General features: G+C 32.2%; 1 protein-coding gene across 2 annotated transcripts in view; it reads right to left on the minus strand.

Moving 5' to 3' along the window:
- Positions 1-14893, minus strand: part of LOC106457056 (cytoplasmic dynein 1 light intermediate chain 2-like) — a 41475-nt gene that overhangs the window by 2309 nt on the left and 24273 nt on the right. The window contains exons 7-11 of one of the 2 annotated variants that reach the window (XM_022382873.1): positions 14584-14719; positions 13996-13999; positions 9518-9619; positions 8426-8518; positions 4735-4855 (exon numbers count right to left, since the gene is read on the minus strand). In XM_022382873.1, coding sequence (XP_022238581.1) covers positions 4735-4855; positions 8426-8518; positions 9518-9619; positions 13996-13999; positions 14584-14719 — 456 coding nt within the window. Of the gene's footprint in view, positions 1-4734; positions 4856-8425; positions 8519-9517; positions 9620-13995; positions 14108-14583; positions 14720-14893 lie in introns of both variants that reach the window. The other variant, XM_022382872.1, reaches the window with a different exon arrangement.

Raw genomic sequence — 14893 nt, forward strand, 5'->3', positions numbered from 1 at the left:
CATCCTCATTCATCCTGTATTTTTTTGTGTGAAATCTACATCTTTTAGTCTCAAAACTACTTGTTGTGGTTTTTCTTTTATGTATTGTGTTATGACATTTTGTGAAAAATATGTACGTGATGGAGAAAAAGGGATATTATTTTTGGATTCAGCATACAGGAATTACTGTAGAACATGTAAAAATTTCAAGACAATAAAACCATCGCAGGCCTGTGTAATTTTTTAGTCTTTTTACTCATTTCAACTGGTGCTTGGAAAAACAACAAGCTTTAATATCTTATCATCGAAGATCACTTTACTGTGGTCTTTGTATCACATTTTCTCTGTTTTCGGTAATCAAGTTTTGAAAATAATTTGTTCACTTTACTGAAGCTTTTTTTTGCTGTTTGAAACTATGACAAATATCATGGGTTGTGATGCATTTCCAAACAGGCCTAGACTGGCAAAATTCTGGAGGAACTGTTTATTAAAAAAAATATTGCTAAAATTAATAAAAAAAGTGTAGCGAACATGACACTAATAAGCAGTTTTTAGAAATAAGATTTGCTATTCCTGACCCTTCTCTATCTGCTGCCCTTCACATCTCTGTTTTTGACCCCACCGCACAAAAGAGTTTGACAGCTCTTGGTTGAAATGACGTCTGATCTATGGAGCGCTGTGATGGCACTTCCAAATGGGATGAGGGTGGCAAAAATTTCGGTATGTTACTGATCATAGTTCAATAATTTCAAAAGCGGTATTTAAATTACATATATATGTATTAAATCTGTATGATTGGCTTATACACTTAAGTAATCATTGTATGTGTACCTATGGTATACTTATTCATTAGCTTCTATTCTACATCAGTAGCCCAGCATGGCCAAGTGGTTAGGGCGACTGACGCGCAATCTGAGGGTTGTGGGTTCAAATTCCTATCTCATAAAACATGTTCGCTCTTTCAGTCACTTTTCAATACCACTATTCGTTGGTAAAAAGAGTAGCCCACGTGTTGGCGATTGGTTGCGATGACTAATTGCCTTCTTTCACTAGTAAGTTAGGGATGGCTAGCGCAAGTAACCCTCATGTAGCTTTGCCGCGAAATTCAAAATAAACTAAACTGCATCGGCATCCACGTTTCTTTGAGAAAACAGACAAAAGACTTGCAAAACAGAAATGGTTATATATTTGGTAATACTTGGTGGATGCCTTGGAAAATATGAAGTTTACACTTGAAAGTGAACTTGGTAAACTGTATTAATCATTTGTACGAACAACAGATTTTTACAGAAGGAAGCAAATTAAGAAGCAATTTATATTCATGATAAAAAAAAATGTTTTTAAAACACATCAAGGTGATAATGTTTTGTACTTTGTGATAAATGGCAGGTTATTGTAAAGTTGCCCAAAAGATAAATAAATACCTCAATAAACTACACCAAAATGGAGAAACTGAGTCCTTGACAAAAACAAAATATATACATAAAATAAAAACAGACACAATGTGGTTAAAATAAATGATGTTTATATGAAGGATGAATCTATTACATAAAATGTGGGCCCAACTAAATCAAGTACATGACCAGTAGTAGAGTATACATTTTACTTGGAGTTGGTAAACGTTGAAAGAGATAAAAGTTTACAAAATAAGAGCAAATATCTTTCAAATAAATAATGTTATATTATTGAAGATTGTTGATTCAGCTGCATTTCAATTTCTTAATTTGAACAACGTGTGCAGATTAATTTGTTTAAAACCTAAAATTTTGATTTGGGCTGTATTGCTTCTTTCTTATACCTCCGACTAAATTAATGCATTACTTTATTACAAAATGTATTATGTTATCTCCTGTGCCTTGTTATATTTGAGTCAAATTTTTTCAAACTTCCTCATGGTGGCATAAATGGTAACTCTTTTTAATATTCTTGAGAATTATGGCCGAGAACACCAATGAAAGACAAAAAGTCAAGACAATGATTGATTTAATTTGTTGTTAAGCAAAAAGCTACACATTTAGATGTCTGGGTTCTGCCCTCCAGTGGCAATCGAAACCTGATTTTTAGTGTTGTAAGAACAAATGAACTTGTTTGCTGTTTTCTTTATATGCTTTTAATACACTGAATGAATTACACTGTAACCCTTTGGGTGTTATATTCATTTTAATTTTAACTCTGATGACTAATCTTTTAAAGTATTCAAATAACTGATTAAAACTTAAAAATGTGAAACAATGATTAACTACTCTTTTTCTGAGAGTATTTTATTCAAACTAATTTAATCAGTTTTTTTTAATATATTTTTGCACAGAATCATTTTAATGGCTAACACAATTAAATTCTAATTTTAGATTTTCCTTTTCTTAAAGCAAGTTACTAAAAATTACACCTAGCGCAATTCAAACGTCAGTGTCTGGTCAGGTTGCACCTATTTATTCTATCTACCCTTCCAACCATTTAAATATTATCTGTTCATACAGAATGCCCATCTAAAGTGTTTTATCATTCATATATAATTACAAAAGAAAACGTACTCAAAAATGGTTGTCACATAAATGAACTAGGTATGATAATGATTTTAGTTTAAGTTAGTATGAAATATAACTAACACACTTCAACATTTATCAATTTATCACTGATTATATAATATAACTTAAGTGTTAAAGGATTAGGTCCTTCATACTTCATTTCAAAGAGGGAAGACAATATTGAACTATAATAAACATATATGTTAAAAGAGCACAGAAAGCTTAAGTACTGTCCTCAGCTAGAAGGAAAATGGATTATGATAGAGGTTGTGCTGTCTTATAATTGTACAATTATGTTAGCAGCTAAAATAAGCAAATGAGAATGTTCTAATGAGTTGTAATATTAAGTCTCCATTGAACCTGTTAGTAGCATTTGCTAATTTTAAACTAACAAATAATGTCGATTTCAATTGATAGAAGCTGTTAGTTTGCCAAATCAATTTTCAATGTAGTATAAAAGAGTTATATTTAGAAGTTAAGAGTATTTGCTTTTTCTAGAGAAACTAAGATTTAGAGTAATACAATGTTGGATTTTTGTCATTATAAAATATAGCAGTCAGTAACAGATTTCTTCTGAGAACAATAAAGAAATACGTGTGAAAGTTATTTCACTGAAAGAAAGTACCAACAGACACAGAAAATGTCAAGATGCATGGCACATTACTTCAGACTCAATCATTGCTTTGTCTCTTCATATTATTTTAGCAAATAAGTTTATTTACACCAACAACTCATTAAAAGTATAATTTAATTTATCCTTTCATTTTCACTAATTACCACTAACTGTAGTAACATCTTCCATCTTTCCATACACAAATCACATAACAAATGTGAGACTGCTATGAGAAAAACAGTACACTTAAGTCTATATAATTAAAAGAGTAATGTGTGCATGCATGGGAAGCTTTTTAAACTTCATTAAAATAAACAATAATACATAAGGGAGGGGTGGGTACAGGTGGTATTGTGAATTACAAAAGGAAAGGTATTTGGTGAATGGATCTGTCATCCCTCAGAGCCCCATCTCAGACAGCAGTGTTTATGTGTTAAGGTGTTGCATGCAAATTTCTTCTTTTCTTTACAGATACTTAGAGTACCCATACCATCACCCTGTTGAGTTTTAATACAAGCCCCCAATACCCAGGTTTTGAAAGTGTCACTACATCTGGTGTTGCTTGCTAGATACCCATACCATCACCCTGTTGAGTTTTAATACATGCCCCCAATAGGTGATGGTATGGGTATCTAGCAAGCAACACCAGATGTAGTGACACTTTCAAAACCTGGGTATTAAAACTCAACAGCATACCCCCAATACCCAGGTTTTGAAAGTGTCACTACATCTGGTGTTGCTTGCTAGATACCCATACCATCACCCTGTTGAGTTTTAATACATGCCTCCAATACCCAGGTTTTGAAAGTGTCACTACATCTTGTCTCTCTTACTAGATACCCATACCATCACCCTGTTGAGTTTTAATACATACCCCCAATACCCAGGTTTTGAAAGTGTCACTACATCTGGTGTTGCTTGCAAGATACCCATAACATCAACCTGTTGAGTTTTAATACATGCCTCCAATACCCAGGTTTTGAAAGTGTCACTACATCTTGTGTCTCTTACTAGATACCCATACCATCACCCTGTTGAGTTTTAATATATGCCTCCAATACCCAGGTTTTGAAAGTGTCACTACATCTGGTGTCTTACCAGATAAAGTTGATCAGTTTATCATTTTTTATCACACCATTAGGCTCAAATTGTCTATTGTACTTGAAGCGTTTGATGGGTATTACATGTTGTTGAACCCTATTCAACCCACTTAGATTTAACCTTGCAGTCACTGAGACATCCCACACAGCAACCAGACTCATCCAGAACTCTGTGTACCTAATCTCTTACATGCAGGTCACTTAACTGTTTTACCTACTTTAAATACACAGCAGTAACTTTAGATTTTACAAGCTTTGTGCATTCAAATACAAAATACCACAACTAAAAAAATGTTTCATATGCAAAACACAAATGTTCCCCCCATAGTATATTATTATTTGACAAAAATTAGAAATATAAATTTTCTATACAAGTTATATTTGCCAAATAACTTTATAATTCCAATCTATAAAAAACATCATTTTTATTACCTGAAAAATTTCTAAAATGTATTATTTATTATGGACCAGCTATATTGGCACGTATGTCAATCCAATTACCCTTATTTAGAATTACCTGGAGATTGAAGAGAAGCTGATGAGGATGATGCTCCTGGCCCTGTCTTCCTATTCAGTAGGCTGTTAAAGAAGTTTTGTAAAACTCCTTCACTTCCTGCAACTGCATCAGGTCCATCAATCTAAAAGTGAAAATCATTTCTTGTGATAATACAGTGGAAATACTTTAAATAATCAAGACACCATTGCATTTGTTATACTCTGTCTTCTTATCTATGATAATAAAAGGGAGTGTCTGTGTCACCACCATAATTCCAAGAGGAAAGAACCTAGAATCCTGAAATTTTGGACACATACTAAGTGGACCCTGAAGGTCTGCACCTGGGTATGACCTTTTATTATTATAGATAACATGACCTGTAGTGGCATCTATAATTATCTATGGCATAGTCATCTAAAATATATCAACCTAATAACCCAAGCAAAACCGGGTACTTTTGCTAGTTATAAAATAAATATTAAAGTTACTCCCTTTATGTTTCCAGTCATCAAAATGACAATGGTCAACTTGGAACTGGTTAGAACTAAACAAGTGTGCAGTTCACCAAATTAATTAGAATTGTGACAACATTAACTTGGCATTAATTAGCAAACCTTGTATCACTTATACATACTTGACAAAAAAACTACAAACCAAATATATTTTACTACATCATATTAATATGGTAGAATTGGGAAATTTTATAAATTATTTTGAACTTACATCTTACTTCTGCATGTTCAATGTACAATATCATTTTAATTCAAAACACATTTTTGGTGGTGAAGGGATTAATACAAGAAACAACTGAAGTGAAAAATTAAATTGTTCAGATAATTTAAACCATAATTTTTCACCAGTCTATCATTAAAACTGCTGATTACAAACCATGTAAAATAGTAAGACTGCTATAACTTCCCCATAATTTCAAGGGCAATTGGAATGTACCTTGCCCACATGGTTGGGGAATGAGGATGAATATTCATAAATCCAGACTGGATGAGTTCTGTTTCCTTTGGTTGAGTGAGGCATACCCAATCCCATCATTCTGAGCTTGGGGTGTTGCCTTTCTGTCTATGAAAGTTACCGTGGCATGTATTTGATGTATCTTTTTAAGATCAGTTTTATTTTGTATTAATTATATATATATCGCATAAAATCTTGTTGTACAATTGTGCTCAACTAAGGACCCAGGATAGGACCACTCCACATTCGGAATTACAAGAACATAGTGGACCCCTTCCACGAACAATGTACTGAATCTAGATTGATCAAAAAGAAGGGCCATGTACTCCCCAACTGGATAGCTGAGCATCAAATCTGAACTAATTTACGAGTAGCCTCCTGCATAGGCTGGTGCCACTCCTACTGACATCTAGAAAAGACATCCAGGGACACGTGTAGGAGGGCCCCCAACTTAGCCCTCTTCTCCAAGAGTGGAAGAATTCATTCTAACACTCTGGAGGAAAAGCTTCTATTCTCCACCTCAGTGACTGAAAACTGGATGTGGTAAGGATCCCCCCCCCCCTAGCTCCACTAATAGAATCTCGGGGAGGAATGCCCATTGGGGAGCTCTGAGAAACAGTGCAATAAGTGAACCAAGATCCCTAGATTTTCAAAAGGCAATTGTGGAAGATGCAAAAACCTCTGCCAAAGAGCCAGGTCAAAAAACGAGTTATGGTTGACACCACTGAATGAACAAGGTTCAACCTCCTCTCAATATACCATTGCCGACATGCATGTAATTACTGTTGATAAATGTGCCTTTTCGACTAAGCAGAAACTGAAACAGATACATGGCAACCTTAGAAATTAAATTCTGATGCCATGTGAAAGACAGCATAACCATTATGCCAGAAGCTTGAGCTTCTGGATAGCTGAATGTACCATATCAGGTCATGGCTGCCTCCATAGAGAGAGTCTAAAAAAGAAGTGGAAGAGTTGAACAAACTGGAAGGGACTGCAGAAACAGACACCCAGGTGTAGCAGCCAATCTGGTGCTTTCAACAGGATCTGACAATGGGTTGGAACAAATCATATTTCATATCCTGGGTAAAATATGAAGTGGAGAGAAAGCTTAGAGTTGTGATCCCATCCTGTCCTGATGGAATGCATCTATTGCCATAACCCGAAGAGGAGTTACTGGAGACCAAATTGCAAAATGAGAGCCAATCCAAAAGAATCTTGAATTGCAATATCTATTCTGTCGGGAAAATCTGTTTGGATTGAGACAATCAATCTGCTACCACAGGCATCACCCGTGGAACATGGCAAGCTAGAAAGGTGATAAGAGAGAACTGATCCTGAGAAAGAAGTCCAAAATTTGAAAACAAGGAGCCATACACCACGTGCCTCCTTGATGAGAAACACAAGACACCATCATGGAATTGTCAGAGTGAAGCCTGATGATTTACCTTTTAATAAGCCCAGACTGTGAGGCATTGCCTTTTGGAAAGCAAGAAGGACAAAAACGTTGTGTTGGGAATCCTCTTTGTCTGTGCATATACCCTGGAATTCCTGACTGTTGGTATATGCACCCCATCCCTGAAGCAAGACATTTGTGAAGAGATGGGACTCTGAACGAGGTGGCAGTAGAGGATCCCATATTGTTGTAGTGTTCCAACTTACAACTGAACCCCAGTGCTGTGAGTCTGTAAATGTACAACCATCCCATAGGAGACTAAAAATTCAACAAAGTAAAAGAAGTCATAGGAAAAAGCAAATCTAAAGTCTCAAAAATGTCAAGGATCGCCTCAAAGCCCCTCCCCACCGGAAGACCACCACAGATCCAAATATGTGTCTCCATCTCACTACGAATAAGATTACTGACAGTCTCAACCGAGAGTGACTCTCCCCCTTCCCCAATTGTTGTACAACACTAGGTATCAGAGGTGGGATACAAGAGACCAAACTTGCCTCAGTGCCAGAAATAATAATCTAGAAATTCGTAATGTAAATTGGCTTGCAAATCGAGGAAACCTTTTTTTTCTTAATTAGTATAATGGTTATTACGAAAATTAACTAGATAACACAATAACATTCAAAATATCTCCCAACATTCGTAATACTGGGAAATCTCTTAGTGACGCTTTGTTGAGAAAAAGTAAAACATTATCTGAATGAGGTATATATATAGTACCAAGATAGAGGGCGCATTGACGTAGGTGGAGAGTATCACGAGATAAATATCCCCAAGTGCAACTGAGTAGAGTATAAAACACTGGAGCAAGCAAGAAAAAATCAGACCAATGCTAAAATAGGCAAAGGAAGAAACCCTGGCAATCAAGTAATAGCTATGAGTGGAAGAGGAGGTATGTATGTTTTGGAGCTAATTTTTCAACAAAAGTTTTTTCCAAGTCAGTATCATTGGTTGTGATTTTGTTTAAAAATGTAGATATGCAGTACATAAAGATGATATTATCCATGTATGCTTTTTTTTAAAGTAATGAAAAACTTCCATCAAAGGTTTTTTTTTAATATTCACAAATGCAACCAAGTTATGCTGCGTGAAATTAAATTTTTTTTTTTTTTTATAAACAGCTAAAATCGTCCAATACAGCAGTAAAAGTTTTTATACTTTAAGACCCTAATTGCTTCCAGAACAGTTCTAAATTTTGTATTATCCATAGAGAAAAAAATTAGGTTTTTATTTATAGAAAATATATCTTACATCAACTAAGTTGTTATCTGTTTTACCTGAATTTTCACTTACTTTCCTTGGTGAATTTTGCACAGTTGTTGTGCCAGACAACCTTCTGTCTGAGGTCTTCTCTGCACCACTAGGAGTCCTCATGGATGATTCCTGCTGCAAGAAGAAAAAACAGAAAAAATCAAATATGGTGTATGTGTGTTTTCTTTTCTCTAGCAAAGTTATTATATTTCAAACAGCAAACCTATAATGCAAATATTCACTAACAGGCAGTTCTTTTATACATACATGAAATGGTGTTGCTTCAGCTTGGAATTGCCAGTGTTAAGTATAAGTTACTTTCTCTTCAATGAACAAAAAAACACAAAGTCATGAAATTACTTACACTCCCAATCATTAACTCCTAAAAATAAACAAAATCGCTGTACAAAAAAAAAAGGTTTGAAATAGGTTCTCACAAAAGTACAGACAAGTTATTTTACTACTTTTCCAATTTTAACAAACTGCCATAAACATTACTCATGAAAGATAATCTATAAAACGTCTACATTTTACTGCACCTAGATGGAGTGACTAACTTTTTAATTATTAGGTACTGAATTATAAAACATACTTTTGTAATTAATATTACAATTTGATACACCACTTAAACCAGCTTAACAGCTGATAAAAGTATTTCAGTATAGAGGAGTTTCATTACAATGTTAATTGTGCTTTCATATTAACATATTTATTTAAATTTGCAAAAAAAATATACAGCAGCAACACCAAGCTATATATGCAATACTGAGACAGTGTTACAACTGTGAGTTAATGGTCAGTATAGATTCTCCATGCAGCTATTGTACCACATCAATGAATGTGAAATTGTAATAGTCTCAGGATTGATAGGGTTAATGCAGTGGAACTACACTATACTCTATAGGCTAACAATTAACATAACATTGATATTTCATACATTTTTTTTATTTTGTAATAAGAAATAAAGAGCGGTAAAATTCATAAAATTGATATAAAACAAAACATGGTGAATTGCAGACCTTAAATGATTCATATCTCTATTCTCTTAAATGTTTAACAATTATTTGTCTACTTTACAAAATATAACTTATAAATTGCACAGTCCCAAGAAAACTATGACATATAATGACTTACAGATCGTACACTAGTTGATAGTTGTTGGTTAAGAAGATTTTGTTGTTTTAACAAGAAAGTTTGGTCCTCTTCAGCTGCAATTTCACCTTCTCTTTGTACTGGCTGGTCATAAAAAGTATCACGATACTCATGTAAAGCAATATACAACTGCAGTTTACATAATATGTTAAATGCAAACAATTCTTTACTCAAAATAGGATGTAACATAATATGACTTAATGCTATTATAATATCCCAATTTAGGGAACAAGTGATACATTCTTGCAATTACAAATTAAAAGTAAAATAATTCTTCTCTGAACTCTAATATGATTGTATTATCTATATGTACATAATATAAAAATATTAATTACTTTAATATTATAATGGTAAAGAGAAATCTGTTTAATTTATTACACCTTTCAATTTTATATCTTTTAAACATCACTGAGTGTCTTGAAAGTCGAAAGTCCACTCAAATGTTTATATATTTATTCTTTATTTATTTTGCAATTAACAACAAAATATATATAAATAAAATCATGCATATAATCACAATAATTAATTTCCTTGTTTAAATAGATACAATAACAGAGGGTTGGTAACAATAACCTAATCCCTCAGCTATCTCCATACCTGATAGGAGGAGGAGATGTAAGGCTTAGGTATTCACCACTGAATCATTGTCATAGGACATGCACATCTCTATGTGATCATATTTCATTTTAAAGTTGTACAAAAATAGCTGTATTAGTGACAGGGACAATAATATTCCTAGTTTGGCTAACTGTGAATTCTTAAGTCTTCTTAAACTTAATAAAACTTACTACAAAAGAAAAGGAAGGTACGTATTAACAAATCTTTTGTTTTTGTTTTAAAAATACAAATAAGAGAAAAACTTGAAACTAGGCTAAAGGTCTCTAGTTATAACTTGACAGTCTACATACTGCATTAACCCTCTGTGTATGGGTTTGGTGTATTTGCTCAACCTTGTAACCATGAAACTATACAGAGGTGGAAGTACAGCAAATGAGCCAAGACAGAAAATGTAAGCTGGCAAGCAGTGCAAGTAAAAAATTTTCATCAGTTTATATCTTAATAGTTGCACTAAAAATACAGCACAAATATGTAAATACAATCTACAGGTACAAAAACTCTACATACAATAATTGCAAAAAAACTTTTTAATTGTAGAAAAAAAGTGCAAATATAAGTTTAAAAAAATTCCCAAACAAAGAAAAACAGCTATGTTCAACAGACTTCTGTTCCTATTGCTTTAAATCCAAAATTACAAAGTCCCTATTGACATCATTTGAAAATTAAATGCAAATACATTTAGGACTGATAACAGAAGGCATTTCTTTAGACAAAGTGTCATGGGTATTTGGAACAGCCATGTTGTTCAAGATTCTTCAAGAAATAGCTCAATTAAATTCATTTTGTTTTATATCCTCCACATGCAAAATTTTAAAAGGCTTAGCAACCTACATCAAGCAGCAACCTAGTACAAAGGTCATAACTAGAAGAGATAATTGTTTGCTTTACTTCTTTATTTACTGTTGTATGTTTTAAGAAAAATAAGTTTAAGAACTTATTTCTAAATAGCAATAATTTATATATAATGTCTAATAACTGAAATGACTATTTTTACAAAATACTAGTCTATTAAAACACACCTAAAACAGGTCACTTTGTAAAGACTAAAGGTCAGTTTTATATTATTGAATATGGCAACACGAGTGCACATGTGCCACATCATTGTAACTTCTGTACTGTTAGCCTGGCACAGCTGAAAGGCCAACATAATAAAAATAATAAATGTATAATGTTATGAGATTTAATTTATTTAGTTTAAACATTTATGTTATAATTATGTTATTATGTTACAATTTGAAGTCATTCTAGAACGAAAAAGGCATAATTTATATATATTTACTAATTTTTTTTAACGTTGTTAGGAGATTGATCAAATCGATTAAACTCACACAGAGATTCGTTACAGAAAATAACAGATAAAATATAAAGTTTTTTCTTAAGAAATGTTTGATAACTTTGAAAATTTTCTGATGCAAAAAAGTATTTTTAATCTTAAAATTACTTTGCATGTTGGATAGGTGACATTCAAAAAGAAAAAAAAAGACATGAGAAAAACATTGCTTTATAAACCTTAAGACTTAAAAAATCTGATATTTTGCAAATGAAAGCATTGTAATGTTAACATACACTTACTAAAAGTTATAGGATGAAAACTATAACAAACACAAAATGGTTAGGAGGTCAGGCCCAGAGACCGAGCCAATGCTGAAAGAGTTAATCCAGTCCATAACTGAGGTTATTCTTGTTTTTTTGGACTTTGCTGAACTGGCTGACAAGTTTCACGTACTTGACGGTAACCCTGTTTACCCAGTACTTCTTTTCTTAAAACTCTTCACTTGCAAAAAAATTCATGTGAGAAGTGATCTCTTTTGTAGAAATAGTTTTATCTTGGATATTTCTGTCACTTTTTCTGGATTTTAGCATTGAATTCACTACAACAGCTTTGTTTTCTGAAGGGTTTGTGTTGATTTTCATCAATTTTCTGGTTTCTTGGAATCTTACTTTTCTTTTTCTTGTTTTGCTTTTTCTTAGCCAAGCTCTTTTGAATAGACTTAAAGACATTATGGTTTGGCACTTGGAAGGGTTTGATAACTACGCTAACAGTAATTTGACACATTGTTCATTTTTCTTATATTGATTATTAGGAAGCTTTTTTCCATTGCTTCCATAATTCAACAGTGGTTACAAACAATACAAAACATTGTCCAGAAACGTCAGCTTTCCATACCTACGGGAGGGGTATAATTAGTGGGTCAGAGGTGTATTGTTGAATTTTTATTATGTGACCTCTGTTGGTCTGGCAAAACAGATAATTCAGCAAGCCTCTGGAACCAAGGGTGTCAAAAAATCGGTGGTGTACCTCTACAACCATGCAGTCAACACATTAATACGAGTATAAAATAGAGCAATAAATTAAAATAAACAGAAATGACAGTTGCCACCTAGTGGTGCATTATAAAAATGCAAAATATTTTTTAATTCAGATTTTATACATATCAATACAAAAGTACCTCTCTTAAAATCTTTTTCACAGTTACACAAAAATTTGTATATACACAGAAAATTCCCACCCTTATATATATATTCTATAACTCTGAATGTAGTAAGTGCATCTTCAAGAAAATAGGCAAGCTTATAAACATTACAAGTTTGTTTTACATAAAAAAAAATCAATTTTTTGTGAATTATTTTTATTAAATATTTGTCTGAGTTTATGAAACCTTTAATGAATCAGTACGAGTGTAGAGTTCATTCATGCTATAAATAAAAGTACTTCTCTTTATCTTACAGTTTCATATTTTATTTGCATAACCTCTATAATTTCCTAAATGAACATCAGAAGTTTCTTCTTTAAAACTTTACACTTTATCTTTCTTCTTCTCTAACTGTGGTGAAATTATCAATGTACAGTAGTGAAATGAAAAGTTGAGAAATATGAAATAAAATCAATAATACCTTTTTTTCTAATCACTACAGGTTATAATAAAGAATTCCAAATTACTTATCTTAACAGCTTAACTCTTAAAATTTCCACATATGCTTTCTTTTATTTTAAGGTATTATTGCTGTATTTCAGACCAACTATTGCATACGAAAAGCAAGATCCCATAAGTTGTATCCAATAGACATGATGTAAATGCAGGATCAAGTTACCCATGTTGCTAGCTCAAGTTATCCTCTCACTGTGCTATGAAATTTTAAACATTACTTTTAACAGTTTTGTTATCTATAAGTTAATGAATGTCTTAAAACTATTATAATTTATCTAGCTTTCTATGTAAGCTATAAATAAGATTAAAAAATTCCTTAAACACTCAGAGCACCAGAATAATATTGTCCTCAACCAAAGAATTCCATTGACTATGGCTTTACGGCAAGAAAACTAAAAAAGGATTCATAAGATTTATATAGAGATTCTACCTACTGGTTATAATAAGCATGTCCATCAGCCATATAAAATTCGAGAAGTAAAACAATCTCACAAGTCAGAGAGGGGAAGAGCTCCTCTAGTAAATATGACAAATTTATTGATATTTCAGCAAATCAAGAAGATACAGGTTCATAATTTAGGTTTATGCTTTTAATTATGGGACATAGAAGAATGAAGATTGAAAATTTATTATGTACTTCATTTTGAAATTGAATAGTTAAATCTTAGACAATATAAGATTTGAATTATAAACTACATTTTCATTCCAAGTTTATTGACATACATTCATAATAAAGTGGTTAGTTAACTTTTGAATGTACCACTGTTAAAGGTCATGACAGGAGCAAAATAGCCATGTCTTACACCAAGGGTTAACTACTTATCATTCTACAACTAAATAGTTATATTTTCATGTTGCACCATCACATTTTAAAATTGTTCTCATAACATTAACACAGAGAAAAATGCTCACCTTTCTAATAGTTGGATTCACAATAAAATCTGAGTACACATCATCAGGAGTAACTGATTTGAGGTTCTCATATAAGATAGAAATTTTGTTTTTGTTGTCCCATCCAGATGGGCTAAAAACAAATATATTTGTAAAATACTTTTGAAGAAAGAGAAATCTCCTTAAAAAGGGTCACGTGATTAAAAATATAGAATCTTAATATTTAAAATAAAATAAAAACTAAAGCTTTGAGATTATATTATTTCAGAATAGATTTTTGTATAATTCTAAACTTTACTGCAACCCGACAGCCTTCCATATCAAGTAGATATTTCTTTCTGTGTTGATATACCATGACAGAGTATTCTTAATCTTTATATCTGTCTATTAAATTAAAACCACACAGTTCAAAATCTAGTTGTTTATTTATCAATTAACTAACTGGAACCGTGACACTGTTATCAAGAATTATAAAAAGGACAATAAAATTCTCTGTAAAACTATATCCTGACAAAATTGGTCAAAGAAATTAATAAAGGAGAGGAAAAACAGAAATGTATAATATTCTAGTGTTTTGTTAAATATACATTTTTTTCACCAAACACTTACATGAACACTGAATCTTTTTCAACTAAAAGTGCTGGTGTCTTGAATGGAAAACTGTATATTTTATGGACTAGGTACTTATAGAGTAAGTCACAGTTTTTATCCTCTTTCACAGATGTATAAACCAGTGAGGCACCAACTGATTTAAGTTAAGAAAAACGTGATTACACATAATATATATATATATATATATATATATATATATATATATACTAGTATAGTATTAGTTATAATACTACTAACTAATAATAATAACTACTAACTAAACTAACTAATAAATTAACGTTAAGTTAAGTAAACGTAACTAACTTAC

This window comes from Limulus polyphemus, unplaced genomic scaffold (genome assembly GCF_000517525.1).
Source record: "Limulus polyphemus unplaced genomic scaffold, Limulus_polyphemus-2.1.2 Scaffold287, whole genome shotgun sequence".
Taxonomy (NCBI): Eukaryota; Metazoa; Arthropoda; class Merostomata; order Xiphosura; family Limulidae; genus Limulus; species Limulus polyphemus.